The 16,571-nt window shown below is 47.3% G+C and overlaps 1 protein-coding gene across 7 annotated transcripts in view; it reads right to left on the bottom strand.

The window, feature by feature from the left end:
- Positions 1–16,571, bottom strand: part of ZNF674 (zinc finger protein 674) — a 35,205-nt gene that overhangs the window by 6,318 nt on the left and 12,316 nt on the right. The window contains exon 5 of one of the 7 annotated variants that reach the window (XM_045050519.1): positions 9,040–9,103. The exons of the other annotated variants lie outside the window; for them this stretch is intronic. Coding sequence (XP_044906454.1) covers positions 9,084–9,103 — 20 coding nt within the window. The 3' untranslated portion in view covers positions 9,040–9,083. The remainder of the gene's footprint in view (positions 1–9,039; positions 9,104–16,571) is intronic. 7 annotated transcript variants of the gene reach the window in all.

The following is a 16,571-nucleotide window of genomic DNA, read 5'->3' on the forward strand; positions in this document are numbered from 1 at the left end:
GAAGAACCGGTGAACCTCAGTGAGAACAGCCCAATCTGTGGGGTTTCAGTTGGTGCCACTCACCTCTTCTCCCTGTACCCCAAACCACTGGCTCCCCAACTCTGCCCCGTAAGCAGTGAAAACTGGCAGCCTCACAGCAGCCTGGGGGGCTGACCTGTTTTGGATCTCCACCGAAAGCTCCATCTGTACATCTGCTGTCACTGTGTGACCTACCTTGGAGCTCAGCTCTAAGAAAGAAAGTTTACAATATGGTAACTCAAATCCACATGAAGAAATAAAGAGCATCAGTAAAGAGAGCGTGCCGGGAAATGCTAACACAGCAAGCCTGGCTCCTGGCTGAAGTCTGGAAAGTCAGTTTCTAGAATGTTCCCTACACTGATAAGACTATGTTGCCTGCTTGGGGCCCTGAACACCTGTTGTTCTTCTGGGAGTCCAGATGTCCGACCATTAGGGGCTGATGATTTTGTGGCCTGAGGTGCCTATTGTTCTAGGGTCAACTTGGAATCTTCGACAAAGTGAAAAGGGCTTTTTTAAAAAAACAAAAAAACGAAAAACAACTTGCTTGCCACTTGGACTTGAAATGTGGCTGTCAGTCTCTGCAGCACCTTGGCTCTGTACGAGAAAGGAGCAACTATCCCTGTGGGGATTGATCTCCTACCCAAGTGCCCAGGAATACTGGTGAAAATGATCCCATATCAAGGCACATGGAGAAACGTCACCGAACATGAGATAAACGGGCAGGGGTGGATCTTATAAGCTTACAGACAGAAAAAAAAATTGATACCAGGTATCAATAATAGGGGCGCCTGGGTGGCTCAGTCAGTTAAGCATCTGACCTCAGCTCAGGTCACGATCTCAGGGTCCGTGAGTTCAAGCCCCACGTCGGGCTCTGTGCTGACAGCTTGGAGCCTGAAGCCTGCTTTGGATTGTGTCTCCCTCTCTCTCTGCCCCTCCTCCGCTCACACTCTGTCTCTCTCAAATAAGTAAATGTTAAAAAACAATAATAATAATAATCAGAATAGATTCAGAGTTCTCAAAAGAACATTGAAAATCAGAAGACAATGGTGCAATGCCTTCAGAAGTCTAAGGGAAAGAAACGTCCATCCTAGAACTCTACCCCAAGCTCAACTCTCCATCTAGGACGAGGATAACCAACACTTCTAGATATTCAACAACCTCAACAAATGTACCTCCCATGGACCTACGTTCTTTCTGAGTCGAGTCCTGGAAGACGGTGCTCCAATGAACCGTGGAAGAGGGCGTGGCATAAAGCGAATGGGGACTCCAACAAAGCAGAAAGTGGAGGGAGCCCCCAGAATGATGGTGAAGGATGTGAGGGCAGCCACGCGAGCAGCGATGAGGATAATCCACCCAGGAGGGAGAGGGTCAGATGGCTCCAGACAAGCTCAGGGGTTATGACATTGATTGGAACACCTGATAGCTCTGGAAAGCATCCGGAGCCACTCTAGATGGCTGGTTATGGAGTGTTCAAGTTGAGCTGGCGGGAAGTACGTAGAGAAAGAAGCAAAGCAAAGAAATAAAGCAAATATTAACCAAAGGAAGCAAAGAGTTACGCGGGAGAGCTAAACTAATCACAGATTACCGCACGGCTCAGCTGCCTATTATGTATATACAGCCATAACGTTGTAGACAGAAGTACTGTCGGGAACCACATCTGTGGTAGAATCATCCTGGGAACACCGGGGAACAAAACGTCTTGGTGTGAGGATGTGTGTGAGAGGCAGGAGAAATGAAGTGAGCTAAATCTCAATCTTCCGTAGCAGAAAATTCTACATAATTATCGTGAGATACATATAAATTATAAGGAAGAGTGATACAAAAGACACCTGCTATCCACCACTCACTAAAAACCAAATTATCGTGGGGTGCCTGGCTGGCTCAGTGAAAAGAGCATGTGACTCTTGATCTCAGGGTCATGAGTTCAAGCCCCACGTTGGGTGCGGAGCCTACTTAAAAAAAAAAAGAAAAGAAAAGAAAAAGAAAAACAGGGGCACCCAGGTAGTTCAGTCAGTTAGGTATCGGATTCTTGATTTTGGCTCAGGTCATGATCTCATGGTCGTGGGACTGAGCCTCACATAGAGCTCCGAGCTGGGCCTGGAGCCTACTTAAGAGTCTTTCTCTCCCTCTGCCCCTCTCCCACTTGAGTGCACGTACACGTACTCACTGAAAAAAAAACACCCAAAAAACAAATTATCATTACCTTTGAAGTTCATGTGCCCGTTTCGTTTTCTTTCTTCTCAGATAATCACTATCCTGCATTTTATGTTTATAATGACTTTGACTTTCTTTATAGCTTTACCACACTTCTCTCATTCTTTAAACCTCAGCCATGATCTACTTGGGTAAAAATGAAACCTATTTTTCTTTTAATCGAAAGAGAATACTGCCTTAGGTCAGTAAATCTGAAATCTCAGATGAAACACAACTGTCTAGAAAAATGACCAGAATTGACAGAGGATATAGGAAACAGGAATAAATCAGTAATGATTTTGAAAATCATAAAATTCATCCTGTAATCAAAAGTCTTGCCCTAAAAAAGGGCATCCTACCCAGAAGTTTTTTTTTTTAACATTTATTTATTTTTGAGACAGAGAGAGAGCATGAACAGGGGAGGGTCAGAGAAAGAGGGAGACACAGAATCCGAAACAGGCTCCAGGCTCTGAGCTGTCAGCACAGAGCCCGGTGCAGGGCTTGAACCCACGGACCATGAGATCATGATCTGAGCCGAAGTCGGATGCTTAACCGACTGAGACACCCAGGCGCCCCTGGAAGTTTTCATAGATGATTGCCATCAACTCACAAGAACAGATATACTGCAGTCAATTAGTTTCAGAAACTAGAAAAAGAAGGAAAAGTGCCCAGTCTGTTTTATGCAGCCACTATAACCTCGTATACCAGAAGACGGCACAAGAAAAGAAAATCGAAGCTCTTTCTCACTTCTGAACATTAATGCAAGACTCTTAAACATGAGCAGACTTCAATTTATTAAAAGAAATGTGTCATGGGGCGCCTGGGTGGCTCAGTCAGTTAAGCGGCCGACTTCGGCTCAGGTCATGATCTCGCGGTCCGTGAGTTCGAGCCCCGCGTCGGGCTCTGTGCTGACCGCTCAGAGCCTGGAGCCTGTTTCGGATTCTGTGTCTCCCTCTCTCTGACCCTCCCCTGTTCATGCTCTGTCTCTCCCTGTCTCAAAAATAAATAAAACGTTAACAAAATTAAAAAAAAAAGAAAGAAATGTGTCACAACCAAGTAGAGTTGAGCAGAAGAGTGGAGGAACAGTTCAATATCAGAAAACCTATTAACGTAATCCACCACATGAATAGATCAAAGGAGAAAAATTACCTTGTCAACAGAGGCAGAAAATAAGCATTCGAGAAAATAGTAACATTCATGATGTTTAAGAAAGTCTCATTAGCAAACGAGGAATACAGAAGAAGCTTCGGATGGAAGGGATCTTTCAAGATAGCACAGCAAATGCATGTAATGGTGGGTTTTAGGAGTTCTGTCACCTCTCTGGGCCTCAGTTTTCTCATCGATAAAATGAAGCTAACAGCCAACCGACTTGACAGGGTTGTCCAAGGATTAAGTGTGCGAAAAGCATCCAGAACATAGCAAGCACTCACATACTTCCTATTATTATTTTCCTATCACTGTCCTCATTATTTTCATTAAAATCAGAAACAAACAAAGAATTCACTATCACTGCATCTATTAAACACTGTACTACAGGCCCTGATAGAAGACAAGAAAAAGAAAGAAAATGTACGATTGGGAAGGAAAAGACAAGATTGTTTTTATGAAGAGAACTCTTTACATAGAAGACTCAAGAGAATCTAAGAACTATTAGTATTTTTTTGTTGAGAGATAGCATGATCGGGGAGGGCCGGAGAGATAGGGAGACACAGGATCGGAAGCAGGCTTGAGGCTCTGAGCTGTCAACACAGACCCCAACGTGGGGCTCAAACTCACGAATTGTGAGATCATGACCTGAGCCGAAGTCAGTGCTTAACCAACTGAGCCACCCAGGTGCCCCTAAGAACTATTAGTATTAACAAAAGCCATCTAGAATGGTTTCTGTTCACAGGTTGATTATATCAACATCATTAGCATTCTCATGCACTGATATTAGCCAGTTAGAAAATGTTATAGGAGGGGCGCCTGGGTGGCTCAGTCGGTTAAGTGTCTTTCTCTCTCTTTTTTTTTAATGTTTATTTATTTTGAGAGCGATATAGAGGGCGAGCAGAGGAGGGGCAGAGAGAGGGAGACAGAGATTCCCAAGCAGGCTCTGTGCTGTTAGCTCAGAGCCTGACCCGGGGCTCGAACGCACAAACCGTGAGATCATGACCTGAGTCGAAACCAAGAGTCAGATACTTAACTGACTGAGCCATCCAGGCGCCCCAAGTGTGTGACTCTTGATTTGGCTCAAGTCATGATCTCACAGTCATGGGATCGAGCCCTGTGTCAGGCTCTGCACTGAGCACGGAGCCTGCCTGGGATTCTCTCTCTCCCTCTCTCTCTGCCCCTCCCCGGCTTGTGCATGCTCGCTCGCTCGCTCTCTCTCAAAATAAATAAAACCTTAAAAAAAAAAAAAAGAAAACATTACGGGAAAAAAAGATCCCATTCACAATTGCCGCAATAACTAAGAAGTATCTGTGAATAAATGTAACAAGAGATGTGCGAGCACTTTCTGAAGACAAACAACAGAAAAGAGAAGCTAAGGGTTCACAGATGAGAAAATTCAACAGCGTAAAGATGCCAATCCTGAGCCTGCGCCCAGCTTGTCTTTAAACGCGGTGCAGGGGCGCCTGGGTGGCTCAGTCGGTTGAGCATCTGACTTCGGCTCAGGTCATGATCTCACGGTGTGTGAGTTCGAGCCCCGCGTCAGGCTCTGTGCTGACAGCTCGGAGCCTGGAGCCTGTTTCAGATTCTGCGTCTCCCTCTCTCTCTGACCCTCCCCCGTTCATGCTCTGTCTCTGTCTCAAAAATAAATAAACGTTAAAAAAAAATTGTTTTAAATAAAAAAATAAACGCAGTGCAATTGTATTCAGGAAGCCTCAACAGGGTTTTCCACAGACGTCAAGAAACTAACCCTACGATTCCTATACGGATGACCAAAGAGTCAAAGAAGATAAGGGGGGGTCCACGTGGCTATGAACAACATCAATAAGGATGATAAGAATGGCATAGCAGGGGACATTTATGTGTCCGGCACTGTTTTAAGGGCTTTACATTTTTTTTTTTTTTGAGAGAGAGAGAGAGGGAGAGAGACAGAGTATGAGCAGGGGAGGGGCAGAGAGAGAGGGAGACACAGAATTCGAAGCAGGCTCCGGGCTCTGAGCGGTCAGCACAGAGCCCGATGCGGGGCTCAAACCCACAGACTGTGAGATCATGACCTGAGCCGAAGTTGGATGCTTAACCGACTGAGCCACCCAGGTGCCCCTAAATTTGTTTTTAATGTGTATTTATTTTTGAGAGAAAGAGAGAGAGAGAGAGACAGATCATGGAGGGGGGGGAAGAGCAGAGAGAGGGGAAGACACAGAATCCGAAGCAGGCTCCGGGCTCTGAGCTGTCAGCACAGAACCCAATATGGGGCTCGAACCCGTGGACCACAAGATCATGACCTGAGCCGAAGTCGGATGCTTAACCCACTGAGCCACCCAGGTACCCCCGCTAAGACAGTAAACCTTAAAAGTTCTCATCAGGAGGGAAAAAAAAAAAGCCCACTCTTTCTCTTTCGGAGGCTGCTAATACAATACTACTAAGTGCTTCTCTAGTCCAGCGATCTTAGCAGGACTTAAAAGGAGCAGGTCCGAACCACTTAATGTCCCTCAGTAGTAACACAGGCCTTAAAAGTCTGAGAGGTTAAGGTGGAAGGAGCAGGGGAGGGAGACCTCTTCCAGGAGAGCTGTGGGAAAACTGTGGCATTTTGTCTCCCCAACAACACAGGAGGGAGGAGCGTATTCACCTGACCCCTCGTCTAGTAAGGACTCCAGGAGACAACTTGCTTGATGTATGTCTGCTAGAGTTTGGGGGACACACAGGGCGTGTCACCCCAGCTGCACCCAAAAAAACAACGGGCGCCAAAGAGGCCACATAGGGGTGTGAAGAGATCAAGGAGCCAAGCACGGGTACACACACGCACACGGTCCACAAGCCAGATGTGGCCCCTCTGGGGGTGAACAGGGCGGGGTTACTTTGGGAAGAAGGCTTCCTGCTAGCATCGAGATGACAGCAGCAAAGAGAGACTGGGCATGCTTCTTTTGCCCCCAAAAACTTCCAGCCTGCAGCACCGAAGCCGGCGTTAGTTGGCGGAGAGGTTTCCCTTTAAATGAGGTTCACAGTTTTCACTGTTATCTGTGATTAAACTTTTTTTTTTCTTAAGTTTATTTATTTTGAGAGAGAGAGGGAGTGCGTGAGAGCACGGGAGGGGCAGAGAGAGAGGGAGACAGAGAAATCTCAAGCAGGCTCTGCTCGGTCAGCACAGAGCCCGATGCAGGGCTCGATCCCACAAGCTGTGAGATTATGTCCCAGCCAAAATCAAGAGTCAGACGCTTAACCGACTGAGCCACCCAGGCGCCTCTGATTACACTTTTAAAACTAGAACAAGGCTACCAGGGGCTCTCAGAAATTAAAAAGATAATACAGGAGTATTATCAACAACTTTTGTTAGGATGTCCCTGGAACCACAGTGGAGGGGACAGCCATCTTGCCAGCGCAACCCAACAGAAAGCCCCAGAATGAATTGAAGGTCAACCAATCACCGAGCGACAGCACGACCTGGCGCAAAAAAGGCCCACCCGGACCTAAACCCGGAACCGCTGCAGCTTAAAAACCCTACCCCACCACACCCGGGCGCCAACTTCCCTGACTCCTCTCTCTCTCTCTCTCCCTGAGTCACAGAACCTCGCCCGAGACCTTAATTCCCAATAAAGCCTTTGACTGCTAAAATCTTTTAGCTTCTGACTCTTATCTTTACCCTGCCCTACGCCTGACCTTAACATTTGGTGTCGAAACCCGGGGTGGGGGGGGGGGGGAGGCAGTAGTTCGCCTCCCTTGGCTGAGCTCCCTCCTCGCCAAGCCAGACGCCAACCACCCTACTCACAAGCGCCTACAGGAGCCGGTAAGTAGGACAGACCCCTCCCTCCCTCCCTCCTCCAGCTACGGCTGACACCCAGGAGAGATGTCTCGCAAGTCAGTCTCCTTTCCTCCACACGCCGTAAGGCCCGCACGCCAACAGACCCCTTATTGCAGCGCAAGGGATGCCTCGCCCTGCCACGCCAATGGGGAGTAACGAGTCTAAACCGCCTCGATCTCTTACCCCACCCCCCCAATGTCTGTTAAAAAACTTCCTCGGCTTACAAGGCGAACTTCGTCGTAACCGACTCATCCACCTTTACACTGTAGTCTGGCCTCAGTACAAATTAGATAATGATCCTCAATGGCCACCCGAGGGGTCTTTACAATACCAAATCTTAACCGATCTGGACAATTACTGCCATCGGCTGGGAAAATGGGGAGAAATACCCTACGTCATGGCCTTTTGGGACCTCAGGTCTCGCCCCTACCTATGTTCCTCCTGCCCCTCTGCACGCATGCTCCTTGCCCACCCACAACCCCCGATGACCCCACCTCACCAACTTCCCCGATGTCCGACCCGTTAGAGAATCTAGCCACGCCGCCCATCGGCCCTGGCCCACTGGCCCTCGCCCCCCTCCATACTCACTACCTCCAGCCGTCCCACCTTCACCTCCCATATCATCCCGAACTTGTGCTCAGGCCCCTCCCATCGAACAGGCCCCAGCGGCCATCTTGCCTCTCCTAGAGGTGGCAGAACCTGAAGGCCTGGTTCCCATTCATGTCCCCTTCTCCAAGACTTATCCGCCATTGAAAAGCAGCTAGGGTCATTCTCGGCTGACCCCACCCAATACATTAAGGAATTCCAATACCTTGCTCAAGCCTACAGTCTCACATGGCATGACATCCATGTAATCCTCACCTCTACCCTCACCCCTGAGGAAAGGGAGCGCATCCAGGCCGCAGCCAGAGAACATGCAGACCAAACCCACATGACCGACCCCACTATGCCCGTAGGGGCCGATGCTGTCCCGGTGGCCGACCCCTATTGGAACCACCAACATGCGGGCAATGGTCACCGGCACCGGGACCAAATGATCCAGTGCCTACTAGCAGAAATGAGGGCAACCTCAAACAAATCAGTAAATTTTAACAAACTTCAAGAAGTAATACAGGACCCCAATGAAAACCCCACAGCCTTCCTTAGCCGGTTCACAGAGACACTTACCCAGTATACCAGACTGGACCCTACCACCCCCGCCGGGGCCACAGCATTGGCCACCTATTTTATTTCCCAACCAGCCCCTGATATTCAAAAAAACTAAAAAAGGCCGAAGATGGTCCTCAAACCCCTATGGCCGACCTGGTAAAGATGGCTTTTAAAGTTTTTAATGGCCGAGAGGAAGCTCAAGAACAACGGCGACAGGCCCGTCTCCAACAAAAGGTACAATTACAGACCCAAGCCTTGGTAGCTGCCCTAAGGCCAGCCACAATAAAGCCCTCTGGACCACAGCCCCCTCCGGGGCCAAGCTTTAAATGTGGCCAAGAAGGCCACTGGTCTCGTCAGTGTCCCCATCCCAAAAAGCCTACCAGTCCATGCGCATTGTGCTAGCAAATGGGCCATTGGAAATTCGATTGTCCTAACCCAAGGGACGACAGACTCGCAACGCCTCCACGTGGCGAGGCTTCACCCGGATTGGACTCTGCCTTCCAACTGCTGGAGATGGAGGATGACGACTGACGAGGCCCAGACTCAGTAACTCTGGTGACCCACGCTGAGCCCAGGGTAAAACTCCAGGTGGCGGGTAAGTCCATCTCCTTTCTGTTGGACACGGGGGCTACCTATTCCGTCCTGCCGAGCTATTCTGGCCCCACCACGCCATCCTCCATTTCGGTCATGGGCATAAGTGGCACCCCCTCCATTCCCCCATGCACACCGGTACTCACCCGCTGCCTGGATGGCTTCCACTTCTCCCACTCCTTCCTAGTCATCACCTCCTGCCCCATCCCCCTGTTGGGCCGAGACATCTTCAATAAATTAGGAGCCTCTATACACCTACCAGCTATCTGCCCCTCTCCCTCCCCCACTCATCTCCTACTGGCTGTTATCACAGACAACACAGACCACAGCTTCAACCCACACCCAGACCTCCCAGTAGACCCAATCGTATGGGATACATCCACCCCAACAATCGCCACCCACCACCAACCTGTCCTCATTAAACTCAAAAATCCATCATAATTCCCATCTAGATCCCAATACCCAATCTCCCACACCCACCGACTAGGCCTAAAGCCCATCATAGATGGCCTACTCAAGGAAGGCCTCCTAATCCCATGTCACTCCCCCTGCAACACCCCGATCTTGCCTGTAAAAAAGCCTAATGGCTCATATAGACTAGCACAAGACCTCCGAACAATCAATGAAGCTGTAATCCCCATCCACCCAGTAGTGCCCAACCCATACACCCTCCTCTCCCAAATTCCCCCATCCACAACCCATTTTACAGTGCTTGATCTCAAAGATGCCTTTTTCACCATTCCCCTACATCCTGAATCCCAATTCCTCTTTGCCTTCATATGGCAAGATCCAGTCACCTCTCTGGCCTGCCAACTCACATGGATGGTACTTCCCCAGGGGTTCCGTGATAGTCCCCATCTCTTTGGGCAGGCCTTGGCCAGGGATCTCCTCAAAGCCCCACTCTCTAGTCACTGTACTCTACTACAATACATAGATGACCTCCTACTATGTGGAACCTCTTTCGACCACACCAAATAAGATACAATCCATATCCTAAACTTCTTGGCTAACCTGGGGTATCGAGTCTCCCCACGCAAAGCCCAAATCTGTACTAGCACAGTCACATTCCTGGGAGTCTCACTCACACCTACTACCAAGGCCCTAACCCAAGACCATCTCCAAGCCCTCCAGACCCTGTCCCCACCTACTAATGCAGACGAAATCCTCTCCTTCCTGGGTTTAGTGGGCTTCTTCAGGCACTGGATCCCTAGCTTTGCTGTACACGCAGCCCCCCTATACAAAGCAGCTAAAGAAACCCCTCAAGGCCCACTCTCCAGCCGGGGATCGGTAGCAAGGGCCTTCCAACAGCTGGTCACATCTCTAGTCACTCAACCAGTCCTTTCCCTCCCCAATGTTTCAAAGCCTTTCGTCTTATACACAGATGAAAGGGCTGGAATTGCAACAGGGCTCCTAGCCCAACCATGTGGCCCCAAGTTATAAGCTGTCGCCTACCTCTCTAAACAACTGGACCTTACTATCAAGGGGTGGCAACCCTGCCTCAGAGCACTTGCATCGGCTGCCACCCTAACCAAAGAGGCACTCAAACTTACCCTACACTGCCCCCTAACGGTACTCTCATTGCACCGTCTATCTGATCTCCTTACACATAAGGCCCTGGCACACCTCTCCCCATCACGCATACAATTGTTCCATCTGCTCTTTGTTGAAAATCCTGAAATATCTCTCCAACTCTCCCCCAGACTCAATACTGCCACACTACTTCCACAAATCAACACCCTCCAAGCCGCTGCACACATACAGCCCGCTATTTGCTTTTTATATGGCCAAACCAACAGTATATGCTCCCAAACCTCCCCCACCCAATATGGAGAATGGCCCTATAGCTATTGTAACATGCACTGGCTCAACTGAAACTGTTTCACAGGGAAAAAGACCGGCCGCTTCTGCTTACAAGGTAGCAACTTTACCCTTACTATCCCTGATCCGTGGGATATCCACTGGCAAACGGGGACAAGGGGCAAACTGTATCAGAACGGCCATCACTCTAACCCGTCTCCTCTTTAACCATCTATCAAACCTATGAACCCTCAATGGCTCCTTCCCTCTCCAACCTTAAAGATCTTACCCAAACAATCACGGACCAAGAAAACCAGCTCAAAACCCAACTGCAGACACCCCCCACACAACATCCCTTCTCATGGCTTACACTAATCAGACAAGGAACAGTCCTGCTTAACCACTCCGGCTTAACTAACCTGTCACACTGCTTTCTTTGCGCATCCCTCCAGCGGGATCCAGTAATAGCCGTCCCATTCGCCACCCCCTTTCCCAACGTCACTAACTCCACCAACCACCCCAGAAGTCAAATCTCCCTACAGGTTCCCATCCTCACTGAGACCCCCTCAATACAACACATCTCACCCAACATGCTACTCTTCTTATGCCTCCCCAACTTGCCCCTCCCCCTTGCCTATGCCTAGCCACAATCCCCCCCAGGGGGATTCTATTGGTGCAATGGCACAGCTTATAAACAAATACCCAAAAACACTTCTATCTGTCTCCCAGTCACCATCATCCCCCAACTCACCCTATACGGACAGGAAGAACTCCATCAACTCCTCGAATTCCATCTCCAAAAACAAGCCGTTTTCCTCCCACTAAATGGTCGGACTATCCCTGGCCACCTCCCTACTGGCCGCCGGGGTTGGGACCAGCTCCCTAATACACTCCATTAGCTCCTCCGGGGATCTGTCAGACAGGCTCCAAATCGCAATAGAAGCCTCAGGAACCTCCCTATCTGCCTCACAAAGGCAGATCAACTCCCTAGCACAGGTCACTCTACAAAACCGACGAGCCCTAGATCTCCTGACAGCAGAAAAAGGGGGAACATGCCTGTTCCTGAGGGAAGAATGTTTCTACTACCTCAATGAATCAGGCTTAGTTGAAACCAATATAGAACACCTAAAGGAAATCCAAAAAACTCTATCTGCCCACCCAGGATCCTCAGACCCCCTAACCTCCTGGTGGCAATCACCCCTCCTAACTTGGCTCCTCACCATAGTCACCCCACTAGTTGCTATCTGTATAATACTTATGCTCTTACCCTGTTTTCTCCGTTTCGTACAGAAACGAATTCATGAAGTTTCCCAGGTTGCATTTCACCAGATGGTGGTCCGGCCATTATCCCGCATTCCAACCTCAGACCCCACATACCATGATGTCGCCCTTATACCCGCAGGAAGCAGCCAGATCAGATCCGTCGCCCATTATCACCAATAAGAGGCTGGAATGTTAGGATGTCCCTGGAACCACAGTGGAGGGGACGGCCATCTCGCCAGCGCAACCCAATGGAAAGCCCCAAGCAGCCCGTCAGAATGAATTGAAGGTCAACCAATCACCGAGCGACAGCACGACCTGGTGCAAAAAAGGCCCACCCGGACCTAAACCTGGAACCACTGCAGCTTAAAAACCCTACCCCACCACACCCAGGCGTGACTTCCCGGACTCCTTTCTCTCTCTGTCCCCAAGCCACGGAACCTCGACCGAGACCTTAATTCCCAATAAAGACTTTTGACTGCTAAAATTTTTTAGCTTCTCTTATCTTTACCCTGACCTATGCCTGACCTTAACAACTTTATCCCAATAAATTTGACAACTTAAGTGAAACAGACAAACTCCTTGAAAGACACAAATTACCAAAGCTCGTTCAAGAACAAATAACATGAGGGGGACCTGAGTGGCTCAGTCTATTGAACGTGCAACTTCGGCTCAGGTCATGATCTTGCGGTTCGTGGGTTCCAGCCCCACGCCAGGCTCTGTGCTGACAGCTCAGAGCCTGGATGGAGCCTGCTTCAGAATCTGTGTCTCCCTCTCTCTCTCTCTCTCTGCCCCTCCCCTGCTCGTGCTCTGTCTCTCTCTCTCTCTCTCAAAAACAAACATCAAAAAAAGAAGAAATAATATGAATAAACCAGTAAGTATTTAAAGGAATTGAAATGGTAGCTTAAAACCTTTCCACAAAGAAAACTCCGGGTGCAGTTGACTTCATTGGGGAATTCTACCGGACGTTTAAGAAATAATACCGGCTTCTTGGGGCGCCTGGGTGGCGCAATCGGTTAAGCGTCCGACTTCAGCCAGGTCACGATCTCACAGTCCGTGAGTTCGAGCCCCGCGTCAGGCTCTGGGCTGATGGCTCAGAGCCTGGAGCCTGTTTCCGATTCTGTGTCTCCCTCTCTCTCTGCCCCTCGCCCATTCATGCTCTGTCTCTCTCTGTCCCAAAAATAAATAAACGTTGAAAAAAAAAATTAAAAAAAAAAAAAAAGAAATAATACCGGTTTCTATACAAATTCTTCGGAAGAGCTGAAGAGGGAGGAAATACTTCCCAACTCACTCTATGACTTCATTATCTTAGTTGTGGTGATGGATTCATGGGTGTGCATGTCAACACTTAGCAGATTGTGCATTACAAAGACATGCAATTTCTTCTCTGCCAATTACACCACAATAAAGGGGTGAAAACAGAGAAATCAGTACTCAGAGACTGTGGTAACTTTCCCAATGCTTACATTAGAAAAGGAAACTATCGGGGCGCCTGGGTGGCGCAGTCGGTTTAGCGTCCGACTTCAGCCAGGTCACGATCTCGCGGTCCGTGAGTTCGAGCCCCGCGTCGGGCTCTGGGCTGATGGCTCGGAGCCTGGAGCCTGTTTCCGATTCTGTGTCTCCCTCTCTCTCTGCCCCTCCCCCGTTCATGCTCTGTCTCTCTCTGTCCCAAAAATAAATTAAAAAAAAAAAACAAAAAAAAACGTTGAAAAAAAAAAAAGAAAAGGAAACTATCAAAGCAACGACCTAAGCTTCTACCTTATGAAACTAGAAAAGGAAAGAAATTTAGTTGAAATGAGCAGGGGCACGGAAATAATAGAGATAAAAGCAAGAATGAATAAAATCAAGGTTTCCATTACTGGCCCCCGTGGAAGATGTCTACTATAGCCTGTCTCTCCTGCTGATTCTTGCAACTAAAATTTACTCTGGACAAAATTATGTAAAGCCGACTACTTGAGGACTCTGAAAAATAAACAAAAGCAGGCGGACTCTGAGGGGAGAGTCAAAAGGTAGAGAAGCAGCTCATATAGTGAGTTTCCTCTTATTTTTTCTAGCGAATTTCCTTTTTGTCCCTCCCTCATTTTTTGCGAGATTCTGTCCCCGTGGTATATGAACTTCCCCAGTCCTGTGGCTTGTGTGCAAGGGCAAGAAAAGCCTCGCCAAGGCTTTAAGAACTGAACTAAACTAAGATTTAAACCACAGCTCAAGCAAGTCTAGCATCTGAGTGACAAATGCATGAGACAGACCTGAAGCAGGACGGCAAGGTCTCTGATAACTGCACAAAGACTTACATCACCACTCAAGTCTCAGACCAAGACTTGAAAGGTGCATACGTAGGGAAGATCGAAAGAAGCACACAAAAGTCAGTGAAAACCTAACTGATGAATTAACATCCATAGAAGATGAGACAAAACTGGTGATCCGAATCTAACAGGGTTTATTACATGATAAACAAAGATTAAAAACAACAAAACCATCGCCATTATCTAAGATAGAATCCAAAATTATTCAATATAACAAACAACCAGCAAAATGTGACCAATTCTTCCTAAGGGAAGAGATATTCAACCGATGCCAATCCTGAGATCACTCAGATACTGGAATTATCAAAGACATTTAAGCAACTATTATAACTAAGCTCTATGAGATAAAGGCAAACACACCTGAAATAAATGGCTAAATTTAAAAAATGGATAAATAGAAGTTCTCAAGAGATACAGAAACCGTAAAAAAGAAACTGAAATTTAGAACTAAAAAACACAATTATTTGAAATTAGAACACCAACTCATGGGATGGACTTAGAAGAATGGCAACGACAGAGACAAGAGTCAATGAACTTGGGTGTTAAACTGACAGAGATGATCCAACCTGCCAACCTGCAGAACAGACAATATCCCAAGGCCCAACATTCATGTCATTAGAGTCCTCAAAGGAAGAGAAATTCGTGCAAAAAAAAAGATCTCAATAAAGGTCAAAAAATTTTCCAAATTTGGAGAGAGACATAACAGATTCAAGAAGCCTAGCACACCAGAAACAAGATGAACTCAAACACCCAGAAACATTACAATCAAATGGCTGGTAAGCAAAGTCAAAAAAGAAAAAAAAAAAAAAAAGCTTTGGGGCACCTGGGGCTCAGGCGGTTGAGCGTCTGACTTCGGCTCAGGTCATGATCTCATGGTTCGTGGGTTTGAGCCCCGTGTCAGGCTCTGTGCTGACAGCTCAGGGCCTGGAGCCTGCTTCAGATTCTGGGTCTCCCTCTCTCTCTGCTCCTCCCCTGCTTACACTCTGTCTCTCTCTCAAAAATAAGTAAATATTTTTAAAAATTTAAAAAAAATCTTGAATAACAAGCACACCGTGTATAAGGAAACAGTGATTCAAATGACTGTAAAGTTGTCATCAGAAACAATGGAGGCCAGAATATAATGGAACATCTTAAAAATACCAAAGATGAAGGACTGTCAACCCAGAATTTTAAATACAGCAAAAATTTCTTTTAGGAATGAAAATGAGGGGTGCATGGGTGGTCCAGTCGGTGAAGCTTCTGACTCTTGGTTTCAGCTGAGGTCATGATCTCACGGTTTGTGGGATCGAGACCCACGTCAGGCTGTGTGCTGACAGCACGGAGCCTGCTTGGAATTCACCCCCTCCCTCTCTCGCTGCCTCTCCCCTGCTTTTGCGCACGCGCTCTCTCTCTCAAAATAAATAAATAAACTTAAAAAAAGAATGAAGATGAAATTTAAAAACTCACAGAAGGAAAACTAAGAGATATTGTCACCAGTAGACTCGTTCTAAGAAAAATGATACAGAATCTTCAGAGTGAAGGGAAATAGTATCAGAGGGAAGCACAGAACTTCAGGAATAAAGAGCAGCAGAAATGGTAAAATATCTGGGTAAATATAACAGATTATTTTTCTCCTTTTGAATTAAGATATGAATGGTAGTTGACAGCAAAAATTATAACACTGTCTGGGGGGAGTTAAAACGTATGTAGATATAATACATTTGAAAATTATAACATAGGGGCGCCTGGGTGGCTCAGTCAGTTGAGAGTCTGACTTCAGCTCAGGTCATGATCTCACGGTTCGTGGGTTCAAGCCCCGCTTCGGGCTCTGTGCTGACAGCTCAGAGCCTGAAGCCTGCTTCACATTCTGTGTCTCCCTCTCTCTGCCCCTCCCCTGCTTGCAGTCTGCCTCTCTTTCTTTCTCAAAAATAAAGAAACATTAAAAAACAGTTTTAAATAAAAAAATAAAACAAGAAGATAGTGACAAAGACTAAATGTTTTAAAATAGAATGTTTAAATTGCAATCGCACTTCCTACGCAAGACCTGTGCATTCAAAACTACAACATTGCTGAGATAGATGTTAAAAGACCCAAATAAATTGAGAGATACATCATGTTCATGAATTGTAAGAGTCAATGTTGTTAAGTATTTCAATGATCCACAGACTCAAGGCAGTCCCAGACAAAATCCCCGCAGGCTATTATGTGGAAACTGGTAAGTTGATTCTAAAATTTATATGAAAATATCAAGGACCCAGAACAGCCAAAACATTATGAAAAGGAAGAACACAGTTGGAAGATTCATACTACCTGATGTGAACACTTAATATCAGGCTACA

Source organism: Felis catus, chromosome X (genome assembly GCF_018350175.1).
Source record: "Felis catus isolate Fca126 chromosome X, F.catus_Fca126_mat1.0, whole genome shotgun sequence".
NCBI classification, from domain to species: Eukaryota; Metazoa; Chordata; class Mammalia; order Carnivora; family Felidae; genus Felis; species Felis catus.